Below are 13103 nucleotides of genomic sequence, written 5' to 3' on the forward strand. Positions count from 1 at the left end.
TCGCAAAGAGTCGGACATGACTGAGCGACTTCAACACTTACTTTACAGAGTGAACAGATTTTTTTTCCCCTCTGAGTTTTTGTCAGGTGCATTGATGAAGAACAAAAGCTGGAGAATAGGTCCACGCAAGGGCACAGCTGGACTCCCGTGTCGGGGATCCCAGGGCCACCCTCGGGTTCCGCAGTTGGCTAGAAGGACTTAGGGAATTCAGCAAACCTGGTCGGCTCACAGTTAACGGTTTATTACAGTGAAAGGATGTGGATTAAAGTCAGTAAGGGAGGGACTTCCCTGGTGGTCCAGTGGTTAGGAATCCGCCTTGGGATGCAGGGAAGGCAGGGTGGATCCCTCGGAACTCAAGATCCCACATATCTCAGAGCACCTACTGAGCCTGCATGCTCTAGAGCCTGGCACTGCAATGAAAGATCCTGCACTCTGCAATGAAGGCCCGACACGGCCAAATAAATACTCAAAACTAAAATCAGCAAAGGGGGAAAAGGCGCAGAGGTCAGAGTCCAGGAGAGCCTACACACAAGCCCTCAGATGCCGTCTCCTAATGGAGTCGTAATGAACGTGCTCACTTCTCCCTCCAAGGATATGTGATGGCATGTGTGAAGTGTTGCTGGCCAGGAAGGCTCACCCGAACCTTGGTGGCCAGCTGTTTTTTACTGAGCGTCAGTCACAAAGGTACGGGGCAACTGACCTTAGTTACTCTTGTCTCCAGCCCTTCCAGAGGCCAAATGATAACAGCATGACCCTCCTCTGGCCTGCTGTGGACTGGGGTCCTAGGTATCCAAAGACACTCCTTTTAATAAAGGACAATCAGGAGGCGAGCTCCCAGGAGCTGGTCCCCTCCTTTCTTTGTCTTCTGCAGCACTGGAACTCTCTCCAAACCTGCTGAGTTGGTCCTTGGCTTGACAATCCCCCCCAGATGCTTAGGGATCAGCCAGGCTTAGAATACTTTCTTATCTTTAAGGGTTACATATTTTACCCACACCCCCTTGCCTTCATTCCCATGACGGTAGTGAGGCTTCGGGAAGGCAGTGACTCACGGTGGCGTGGGGGATGGCTTTTTGGAGTCAGGCCAGAGTACCAGCTATGTGGCTTGTGCCCCTGTTTCTTCATCTGTAAAAGGGGGAAGTTAGAACTTCCTGGGTTTATTGGGAGGGGTTGGTGGGTGAGGTGGGTGTGTTGCCTGGTGAGTGATGAGCTCGCAGAGGGAAGCTTCTGGTCTTCCTGGTCTTGAGACAGCAGTGGAATGGGCTGCTGCTGGAGTTGTGGACGCAGGAAGTTCATGACCCTCGAGGGGCGTGATCTCAGCTCCTTTTTGCTCATCTCAGGCTGGTCTGGATCTTCCGTTCCGGCAAGCTCAGGCCACGATACGTGTTGTGACAAAAACCGAAAATAACACTAAGCCATGTGCCGCTGTGGAGTGTCAGCATCCCGGAAGGCATCCAGGCTCGTTCATGGTTCCACCCATCCATCCCTGTGTGACTAACCGGCCCCCGGCTTCGGGACTTAAAACCATGCCTTGTGCAACCTCTCAGTTCTGGGAGTCAACTAGAGCGACCCCGGTGGTCCTCATAGCCCGACGGTGGCTGGGGCTTGTCACCCTAGTCAGATGGTCCACTGTAGGCTCCTGCATTCGAGAGCCTGGTGCCTGGGCTCAGGTGTTTGGATCATCTGCAGGCGTGACTATCAGATGCCCTCTCCACGTGCCAGCCTGGGCTTCCTTGGGGCATGGCGGTCTCAGAATAGCCGGACTTCTCACATGACAGCTGCCTCCACCCCCTACCTCTGCCAGCAGGTGCCACACAGTTGAGGGACGTAACTGGAGCTGGTGTGGTGCCATTTCCCCTCACCTCACCTGTATCACCTTTTCAGGATGCTTGCTATACAGGAACGCCCCAGGCCTGCAGAACCGCCTCTCAGCTATCTAAGGACAGTGTTCACAGATTCTTGAAAGATAAGTAGGGGAGAAACCATCTGTAAGAAACACTTAAAAGGAAACCATATTTGCTAGTCTCAGCTCATCTGGGTCTTCGGTTCTGCCAAGCTCAGGACATGATATATATTTTTGTGGCAGAACTCAAATTAAGACTCAGCCATGTGCCACTGTAGAATGTCAGTGTCCCAGAAAAAGTACTTGTGCTAGACTTTAAATATATCATCTTTGAAATGCCGCTTACAGATTGTTTCTATGGTACCAACCTATTTAAAGTTGTAACTCAGGATTTTTTTCCCCACCAAATCTTTTGAAGGCAATATAGAAACAGTGCTGAATGGTGTGAGGGGCCTAAGCAGGTGATTAGGAGTGTGGACCCCGGGGAAATATTACAGAAACTACCGTGGAAGGTTGAGGAATTGAAGAGATGACATATGCAGACCTTTTTTTCTTTGTGACCCTGAACAGACAGGAGTCACTCTGTTGTTATTTGCTCAAGTAAGTGGACAGAATTGATGTGGGCTGGGGCAGGCATGGTGTGGCAGAGAAAGCAGTCGTGTGGCACCGCCCTTAAACGCCCTGCGTGACCCTGGTACCTCCCCTGCGGCGTGGCCTCCTCTGCCGCCTCTTCTGTGAAAAGGGAAGAAATGGACCAATGAGTGTCCGAAAGCCCTGCCAGGCTTCTGCTGAGGAAGCTTGTTGCCTGGCAACCCCTCCTGGGAAGGCTACATGTCTGAGCACCTCATTGGGAATCTAGACATGGGCCTGGATGCCCCTGGGTCCCAAATGAAGGGTTTTATCTGGGGAATTCTGGGAGACCAGGCTGGGTCTGGGAATCCTGAAACTAAACCTCTGGCCACCTCCCTCCTGGCTTTTCCGAAGGCTGTGCACTTGAGTCCAAAAATCTGGAAAAACCACTCGTCCTTGAGGCTCGAGACCTTCCGTGCAGAGATACGAGACTGAGTCTTCTAAATCAAAGTAGATCTGACTGAGCCAGGAGCTTTTTACATGCATTAATTAGCTCTCTCCCGCTTTTTATTTTGGCCCTGGGACCGCCTTTCAGAGTAGTACTAGCTTTATCCCTATTTTAGAGATGGGAGGGACTTCCCTGGTTGTCCAGTGATTAAGACTTTGTGCTTACACTGCAGTGGGTGCGGGTTCGATCCCTGGTCAAGGAACTAAGATCCCACTTGCTATCCAGCCAAACAAAAATAATATGCCAATAGAGATGGGAAACTGAGGTGTAGAGAAGTGAAACAACATACCCAGGTCTAAGAAGAAACAAAGTGGATATTACTTGGGTCCTTTAAGTTTTACTCCAGAACCTTCAGTTTAAAAAAAATTCTAAGTGCATAGTTGTTCAGTCAGTCAGTTGTGTCCGACTCTTCACGACCCCATGGACTGCAGCGCGCCAGGCTTCCCTGTCCTTCACCATCTCCCGGATTTTGCTCAGACTCATGTCCATTGAGTCGATGATGCCATCCAACCATCTCGTCCTCTGTCACCCCCTTCTCCTGCCCTCCATCTTTCCCAGCATCAAGGTCTTTTCCTTTGAGTTGGCTCTTCCCATTAGGTTGCCAAAATATTGGAGCTTCAGCACCAGTCCTTCCAATGAATATTCAGGGATAAAACATTTTTTTTCTTTTCATCATTTGAGAATAAGTTGCCTACGTGATGTCCTATCACTCCCTAAATACTCTAGTATGTCCAGATAACAAAGACATTCTCCACGGTAACCACAGGACAATCATCACAAGCAAGAAATGAACATGGACACATCACCACCGTGGAACCCTCAGACCCCACTGAGGTTCTGACAGCTGACCCGGTAACTTCCTTTATCACAAAAAGATCCAGTTCAGAATCGTGTTGCCTTTAGTTGTCATGTCTCTTCAGTCTCCTTTGGTCTGGAACATTCTAGGGTTTTTCTTTACCTTCCACTGCCTTGGCACTTTTGGAGATTGCAGACCAGTTTTTATAAAAAATTTATTTACTTTTGACTGTGCTGGGTCTTTGCTGCAAGGGCTTTTCTCATGTTGTAGAGAGTGGGGGCTACTCTGAGGCGCGCTGGCTTCTGCTTTCCGTGTCTTCTCTTGTTCTGGAGCACAGGCTCTGGGGATCTTGGGCTTAAGTGGTTGTGGCTCCCAGGCTCGAGAGCCCAGGCTGAGCAGTTGTGATGCCAAGGGCTTAGTTGCTCCACGACATGGGGGATCTTCCTGGATCAGGACCAGGGATCGAACCAGTGTCTCCTGCATTGGCAGGCGGATGCTTTACCACTGGACCACCAGGGAAGCCCCAGACCCGTTGTTTTATACAAATCCCCTTACCGGAGTTTGTCTTACGTATCCTCATGGGTCCACTGAGGTTATACACCTTGGCAGAAATCACAGGGTTGATGCTTCGATCTTCTCAGGACATCCTACTGAAGATTTCCATTCGCCCCATTCTAAGGGACACACACACTCTGATCACTTGATCAGAGCCTGTATTCTCAATTGACCCAATGACCATCCACAAAGTTTCCTTCTCCAGAAGCCACGAGGTAGGGTCCTTTTGTTGAAGTAAATCAACTAGCTTCAATCCCTTGAGATCAAAGTAACTACAGATTCATACATTCATTTCATGCTGTAAAGCTATGGGCATGGCTACAGAGAAGCTGGGCTTAAGTTTATTTTTGGCTTTGACCTATAAACAGAAGCAAGTACGTTTTCAGACCCGGCTCAAAATGCTTTATCTTGTCTCCGTGTTTCCCTCACTATACTCCATAGTGGACCTTCAGTCTCTAAGACTTGCTCCCTCTGGCCTTCTCCTCTACTAAAACCTCACTTTCTAGATCCTTTCTTGAGTGCATACTATGTAGTATCTGTCAGGCACATGGACAAGACATGTCATTGGGGATACAGAGACACAGACCCCTTGCCCAAGTAATTGGCTTCCTGTGGGTTCTCGTTTAATTCAGGACCATCAGAATTCAGACCCACGTCTTTTGACTCTAAGGCCATTGTTCTGTGTATACATTAACAATGCCTCTTGGGTCTTTACTGGAGAAGGGAATGGCAAACCACTTCAGTATTCTTGCCTTGACAACACCATAAACAGTATGAAATGGCAAAAAGATAGGACACTGAAAAATGAACTCCCCAGGTCTGTAGGTGCCCAATATGCTACTGGAGATCAGTGGAGAAATAACTCCAGAAAGAATGAAGGGATGGAGCCAAAGCAAAAACACCACCCAGTTGTGGATGTGACTGGTGATAGAAGCAAGGTCTGATGCTGTAAAGAGCAATATTGCATAGGAACCTGGAATGTTAGGTCCATGAATCGAGGCAAATTGGAAGTGGTCAAACAGGAGATGGCAAGAGTGAACATTGACATTTCAGGAATCAGCGAACTAAAATGGACTGGAATGGGTGAATTTAACCCAGATGACCATTATATCTACTACTGTGGGCAAGAAACCCTTAGAAGAAAAGGAGTAGCCATCATAGTCAACAAAAGAGTCCTAAATACAGTACTTGGATGCAATCTCAAAAACAACAGAATGATCTCTGTTTGTTTCCAAGGCAAACCATTCAATATCACAGTAATCCAAGTCTATGCCCTGACCACTAATGCCGAAGCTGAAGTTGAACGGTTCTATGAAGACCTACAAGACCTTCTAGAACTAATACCCCAAAAAGATGTCCTTTTCATTATAGGGGACTGAAATGCAAAAGTAGTAAGTCAAGAAACACCTGGAGTAACAGGCAAATGTGGCCTTGGGAGTACAGAATGAAGCAGGGCAGAGGCTAATAAAATTTTGCCAAGAGAACGCACTGGTCATAGCAAACACCCTCTTCCAACAACACAAGAGAAGACTCTACACATGGACATCACCAGATGGTCAACACCGAAATCCAAGGGATTATATTCTTTGCAGCTGAAGATGGAGAAGCTCTATACAGTCAGCAAAAACAAGACCGGGAGCTGACTGTGGCTCAGATCATGAATTCCTTATTGCCAAATTCAGACTTAAATTGAATAAAGTAGGGAAAACCGCTAGCATTGAGGTATGACCTAAATCAAATCCCTTACAATTATACAGTGGAAGTGACAAATAGATTCAAGGGATTAGATCTGATAGAGTGCCTGAAGAATTATGGATGGAGGTTTATGACATTCTACAGGAGACAGTGATCAAGGCCATCCCCAAGAAAAAGAAATGCAAAAAAGCAAAATGGCTGTCTGAGGAGGCCTTACAAACAGCTATGGAAAGAAGAGAAGCGAAACGCAAAGGAAAAAAGGAAAGACAAACCCATCTGAATGCAGAGTTCCAAAGAAAAGCAAGGAGAGATAAGAAAGCCTTCCTCAGGGATCAGTACAAAGAAATAGAGGAAAACAATAGAATGGGAAAGATTAGATATCCCTTCAAGAAAATTAGAGATACCAAGGGAATATTTCAAGCAAAGATGGGCTCAATAAAGGACAGAAATGGTGTGGACCTAACGGAAGCAGAAGATATTAAGAAGAGGTGGCAAGAATACACAGAAGAACTGTACAAAAAAGATCTTAATGACCTAGATTAACACGATGGTGTGATCACTCACCTAGAGCCAGACATTCTGGAATGTGAAGTCAAGTGGGCCTTAGGAAGCATTACTATGAACAAAGCTAATGGAGGTGATGGAATTCCATTTGAGTTATTTCAAATCCTAAAAGTTGATGCTGTTAAAGAGCTGTACTCAATATGCTAACAAATTTGGAAAACTCAGCAGTGACCACAGGACTGGAAAAGGTTGGTTTTCATTCCAATCCCAAAGAAAGGCAATGCCAAAGAATGTTCAAACTACTGCACAATTGCACTCATCTCACACGCCAGCAAAGTAATGCTCAAAATTCTCCAAGCCAGGCTTCAACAATACGTGAGCGGTGAACTTCCAGATGTTCAAGCTGGGTTTAGAAAAGGCAGAGGAACCAGAGATCAAATGGCCAACATCTGTTGGATCATTGAAAAAGCAAAAGAGTTCCAGAAAAATATCTACTTCTGCTTTATTGACTGTGCCAAAGCCTTTAACTGTGTGGGTCACAACAAACTGTGGAAAATTCTTCAAGAGATGGGAATACCAGATCACCTGACCTGCCTCCTGAGAAATCTATATGCAGGTCAAGAAGAAACAGTTAGACCTATACATGGAACAAGAGACTGGTTCCCAATCAGGAAAGGAGTACATCAAAGCTGTATATTGTCACCCTGCTTATTTAACTTATATGCAGAGTACATCATGAGAAATGCTGGGGTGGATGAAGCACAAGCTGGAATCTGCTGGGAGAAATATCAACAACCTCAGATATGAAGATGACACCTCCCTTATAGCAGAAAGTGAAGAAGAACCAAAGAGCCTCTTGAAGTGAAAGAGGAGAGTGAAAAAGTTGGCTTAAAACTCAACATTCAGAAAACTAAGATCATGGCATCCAGTCCCATCACTTCATGGCAAGTAGATGGAGAAACAGTGGAAACAGTGACAGACTTTATTTTTTTGGGCTCCAAAATCACAGCTTATGGTGACTGAAGCCATGATATTAAAAGATGCTTGCTCCTTAGGAGAAAAGTTATGACCAACCTAGACAGCATATTAAAAAGCAGAGACATTACTTTGCCAACAAAGGCCCATCTAGCCAAAGCTATGGTTTTTCTAGTAGTCGTGTATGGATGTGAGAGTTGGACTATAAAGAAAGCTGAGCACTGAAGAATTGATGCTTTTGAACTGTGGTGTTGGCGAAGATCTTGAGAGTCTCTTGGACAGCAAGGAGATCCAACCAGTCTGTCCTAAAGGAAATCACTCCTGAATATTCATTGGAAGGACTGATGCTGAAGCTGAAACTGCAATACTTTGGGCCACCTGATGCAAAGAACTGACTCATTGGAAAAGACCCTGATGCTGGGAAAGATTGAAGGCAGGAGGAGAAGGGGACGACAGAGGATGAGATGGTTGGATGGCATCAGCAACTCAATGAGTTTGAGTAAACTCGGGGAGTTTACTGGATAGAGAGGCCTGGTGTGCTGCAGTCCATGGGGTCGCCAGGACTGAACTTAGGTCTTTTCATCATACAGATAGAGTGAGAGAAAATAAAAGGTAAAATTAACCTAATTAGGGTGCTAACACTCCCTAAGCGTCTGTTATGTACCAGGTACAGTTTTAACTGCTTACCTATTTTATCGCAACCATTTTGCTTCAAGAAAGGTAATCAATGCCTTGCCTGGGTTCACGTTGTGAAGTGGTGGAGCTGAGATTGGAACTCTAGCGCCTGTGTGCTGACGCGGAGTCCAGAGCTGGTGAGGGGTTCTCTAGGAGTGTCCCTGCTTGTCAGTTCCTTTGATCCCCGGAACCTAGCACATTGTAGGCACTGGGGACATTTTTATTAGATCAGTGAACGGATTTATTTACCAACCTGTTGGAATGGAAGAGAATGCAGAGATTGCCTGGCAGAATACTTGGGAGTTCTAGAGTTTGCCCATTTAATCCTTCACTTAATCAAACTCCCGTATAAGACAACCGCTCTGGGCCACGACGGTGCTTATACTGAGAGACCCGAAGATCCAGGAGACAGTCTATATATGACCTTCTATATTCCTATTTGAATGTCATGTCCCGTCCCACCCCACCGCAAATGTCTCACGCACAACTCTCCCAGGAGCTAGTCTTATATCCGCATTTTGCAGATTTAGACTCTCAGGCTGACAAAGGTCTCCCTCGGCCAGGGTGGCTCGGCGACGTCCGTACCAGTCGTCAGAGGCGGGCGTCACCACGAAGTGGGCGCGACAAAAAACAACAATAACAAACAAAAAAACCCAGCCCTCAGCCGTTCTCGACCGCAAAAACCTTCACCGTATCAATAGCTCAGATGCTCTTAATCCAAAGCCACCCTAGCGTCCCACCACTGCCATGGTAACGACGCGTTATATCCGCTGACGTGATGTCATTTCTGGCGCGCCGCATCCGAGTTCCGGCGCCCTAGTGGCGAGTTTCTCGCACCGAGCGGGCCGCTGCGTTTGGTCGGCAGAGCTGGAGAGAGGTAAGCTGCGCCGGGGAGTAGACGGACAGGGGACGCGGGGGGAGTCCGCGCCAGTAGGAGAGGGGGCTCCGGCGCGCGGAAGCGGGGCTCGGCCTCGCCGGTCGCTCTCCCCTTTGGCAGACAGCTCGGCCGCAGCGGGGAGGGGGCGGAGCAGCTCGGGGTCTCCGGGCCGAATTGGACACCGAACCTCCACCGCGGGCCCTGGACGGCGCGGCAGGGATACGCCGAGCCCTGGCTGCAGTCCCACCTGGTTTCGAGCCTCACCAGCCGTGGAACCGAGGGCAAGTTAATTTCTCAGCCTCGTTCTACTGAAATCTGAAGTTCGACGGCGCTAGCAGTACCTCCCTCGTAGAGGTGTCTTGATGCCTGTATTAGATTATCGGCGTGAGGCGTCCAGCAAGGTCTTAGCACCTCCTGGGGTCTCTGTAACTCGTGACAGCTCCGTGCTTTTTACCCTGCCCTGTGCCCAAGGAGGCAGCGGTGATCGGCGATTCCCATGTATCTGGGACCTCCCGCCACCTCTGAGCGTATTTCACCCCTTTTCGCGCCTGCATGAGGTTGGGACTGGCAGGACCCAACCATTGCACCAGTGGGTTGAGTTGAGTAAGTAGGGAAAACTTTCCCACAGAGCTGACCAGAGTTTGACCCCGCCTTAGAAGTAACGAGTTAGCTGTCCCTGCTTTTGGCAACTGCTAGACGGAGGTCACAGCGCTGTCATGCATTCAGTGTATTGCCTTGTGGTGTTCCATGCTTGGCACTTGGTCTGCGTTTAATATTCGTACGCTGAGTACCTGGTAGAGTGGGGATTTGAACTAAGGCTGTGTGATTTCAGCATCTGCTTTCACAATCACTTTGCTCCGTGCTAATCCAGTAATAGTTGGGGCCATAGACCTAATCGTGGGACTAGAGTAACAAGCACTTACTGTGAGCTAAGTGTTTTGAAAGAACCATCTCATTGATTCTGCCTCACAAGCCTTCTCTAAAGTTGGTACTGTAGTTAATCCACTTAAGAGACAGCTGAATCTCATCACCCAGCTACCCTGAGTTGATTGCTGCATTCCGGTTCACAGATGTGTGCTGTTTTAAGGTCCTGTTCATAATCACTACTGCCTTCTAGCACCTCAAAAGGGGTTCCTGTCTGGAGAGGAAAACCTGAGGGTCATATTTAAATGTTTTCTAAAAAAAAGAAATCACTTTGTTCAACTGTTATAAGTCCAGATGAAATTCTTCACTCAGCAATAGAAAAAAATAATGTCCAGGAAGATGTTTGCCTCATTTGTGAGGCAATAACACGTAGAATAACATCCTTAAGTTGTTTTTCCGTGGTTTTTGTGTATGTGTGTGTGGTTGACGTTTGACAACATTGAGAAGGAAATACGTGCTTAACCACATGGACTGTTGAGACTGGTCTTTTTTATTGTTTTTTTACTACCTGTTTTCTAAAATATGTTTTTAGTGTCTGCTTTATTGAGTTGTAACAGTGACTGTAGTGAATTTTCGTTTGGAGGAAGTTGTGGGGGCAGCAGGGAGTAGCAGCTGACAGGGCAGCCTTCTGCTGCTGCCCCCAGGACTTGTCACTGCTACTGCTAAGTCACTTCAGTCATGTCCGACTCTGTGCGACCCCATCCCTGGGATTCTCCAGGCAAGAACACTGGAGTGGGCTGCCATTTCCTTCTCCAATGCATAAAAGTGAAAAGTGAAAGTGAAGTCGCTCAGTCATGTCCGACTCTTCGCGACCCCATGGACTGCAGCCTACCAGGCTCCTCCGTCCATGGGATTTTCCAGGCAAGAGTACTGGAGTGGGGTGCCATTGCCTTTTCCAAGGACTTGTCACAGACCGTGCCTTTTCTCTTCCTCCCTTCAGTGACAGGCCATGTCGCTGTCCCACTTGTACCGGGACGGGGAAGGCCACATGGATGATGACGAGGATGAGCGGGAGAACTTTGAGATCACCGACTGGGATCTCCAGAATGAATTCAACCCCAACCGGCAGCGCCACTGGCAGACCAAGGAAGAGGCCACCTACGGAGTGTGGGCAGAGCGAGACTCGGACGAGGAGAGGCCCAGCTTTGGAGGCAAACGGTATGGCTGGCGTGGACCGCTTTCCCCAGGCATTGGGGAGCTACCCCGCCAAGTATGCTTCTCTCCTGGCTTCCCCGAGCCCCTGAGCTGTGACCTCAGCCAGGGAGCCCAGTTCCTCCTCCGGACAGAGCGCTGCGGTCTCACTGACCGGTCATCAGTTAGTGTGGAGTGAGCGATTCTGTGTCTCCAGCTTTGTGCCGCAGCCCCCGTCCTTCCCTCCCAGGAGCCCAGACGCTTGAGGATGGAGGCAGGCTCACAAACGGAAGTTTGTAACTGATGTAGGACCAGAGGGGGAGTACTTTTTCTGGTGTGTGACCTGTTCTGAGAGGTCAGGGAAGATTGGTCGGGGACACACGGAAGCAGAGGCCCTTGATGGGAAGAGCAGGGCGTCCAAGAGGATGTGAGTGGTCTTGTGGGGAGATGGGGGAGAAGGTGAGGAGGAGACTGGGTCTGTGCAGAGCGGGAAGATGTGGTGGGAGGAGTGTGTGCAGAGAAGGCCCTGTGAAGCCAGAGTGGAAGGGGGGCTCTGTGAGGAGGCCTGGGCGGTGGTCTGCGAAGAGGTGGTGGAGACTGGGCCGGGAAGGCGGCCAGGGGCTGGGGGTTCAGGCTGAAAGCCTCCTCCTCCTTGGTGTGAAGTCATGTGGGGGGGCTGCAGCGTGTAGCAGACTGAGGTTTGTCTCCGTGTCCCCACCTGAAGCCTGGAATCTCCAGCCCATTGAGACCATACATTTTTCACAAAGGAGACAGGGAGAAAGAGCAGAGATCAGTTCAGCCTCTTTTCATCTGGCAAGAAATGTTAACAGTGGATGATGACTAGATCACAAGGCAGGAGTGTATGATCGTAGGATAGTAACAGCAGCCAGAACCTACGGGCTCCTCACAGGCCCGGTCTCACTGACCTTATGAGAAAGGCATCAGTATTATCATCCCGTTTTACAGATTAAGAAACAGCAGCTGAGCCACGTGGCTAAGCTGTGAGAATCGGGGTCTGTCTGACTCTGGAGTTGGGCTCTTATATGGCATCTCTTAGGGAAAAATTCCTCTGTGGATCTTATTGCCACAGGGATGTTTATTTACTTGGTTAGTCATTTTAGAAAGCATCACTTTATTTTGCAGTATTCCTGGGCTTTTTCATTGGACTCTTTTCACTCTTCTTTTAACCACAGAATACAGAGCTATCAGCTCCAGTTTATACAAAGGGGAGCTGTGATTAAGAACTTACTGTCAGTACCGTTCTTGAGGCAGTCAGATAAAATCAGTACTTTCCATCTCACAGAGTTCATTTCTTAGGTATTTTAGTTTTCATAAATACATTTAATGAGCACGAGCTTTTCTAAGAATCTGATAAAATTGCTGACATACTTGCCATTCATATAATTGCCCTTAAATGTATTTTATTTATTTATGATTTTGACTTATGAAAATGTCTTTTCTTATTTGATTTTTGTACTTGAAATAGTGTCTAAAACAAATTTTTTTTGGGGGGGGTGTGGGGGAGTATTGTTAACTTAAAATATTGTGTTAGTTTCATGTGTAGAGCAAAGTGAATCAGTTATGTATTTATATATATATATTTATATACATATATATGTGTATATTTATATACATATGAATACATGGAGAGACGCTCTTTTTCAGATACCTTTCCTATATAGGTTGCTACACAGTATTGAGTAGAGTTCTCTGTGCTACACAGTCAATCCTCTGTTTTATACGTGTGTGTGTGTGTATGTTAACCCTAATCTCTTAATTTATCCTTCCTCCCACATTTTCCCTTTGGCAGCCGTAAGTTTGATTTCAAGATCTGTGAGTCTGTCTTGGAAACAAGTTCATTTGTGTCATTTTTAAAATTAGATTCCACAGATAAGTGATGTCATATATTTGTCTTGCTGTGTCATAGTTCCCTTAGTAATGTAATCTAGGTCAGTATATGTTGCTGCAAGTGGCATTTGTTCATTATTTTTAATGACCAAGTAATATTCCATCACATACATGATTATACCACATCTCTATCCACTCATCTGTT

The 13103-nt window shown here is 47.4% G+C and overlaps 1 protein-coding gene across 6 annotated transcripts in view; it reads left to right on the top strand.

Annotated features, from left to right (window-relative positions):
* Window positions 1–13103, top strand: part of TFIP11 (tuftelin interacting protein 11) — a 25223-nt gene continuing 12120 nt past the window's right edge. Inside the window, exons 1-2 of one of the 6 annotated variants that reach the window (XM_043901478.1) lie at window positions 1–684; window positions 10860–11077. In XM_043901478.1, the coding sequence (XP_043757413.1) occupies window positions 10869–11077 (209 nt within the window). In that variant the 5' untranslated portion in view covers window positions 1–684; window positions 10860–10868. Of the gene's footprint in view, window positions 685–3745; window positions 3771–8247; window positions 8263–8312; window positions 8996–9031; window positions 9277–10789; window positions 10800–10859; window positions 11078–13103 lie in introns of those variants that run through there. The other 5 variants (XM_043901481.1, XM_043901480.1, XM_043901476.1 and 2 more) reach the window with 5 other exon arrangements.

This window comes from Cervus elaphus, chromosome 5, assembly GCF_910594005.1.
Source record: "Cervus elaphus chromosome 5, mCerEla1.1, whole genome shotgun sequence".
NCBI lineage: Eukaryota > Metazoa > Chordata > Mammalia > Artiodactyla > Cervidae > Cervus > Cervus elaphus.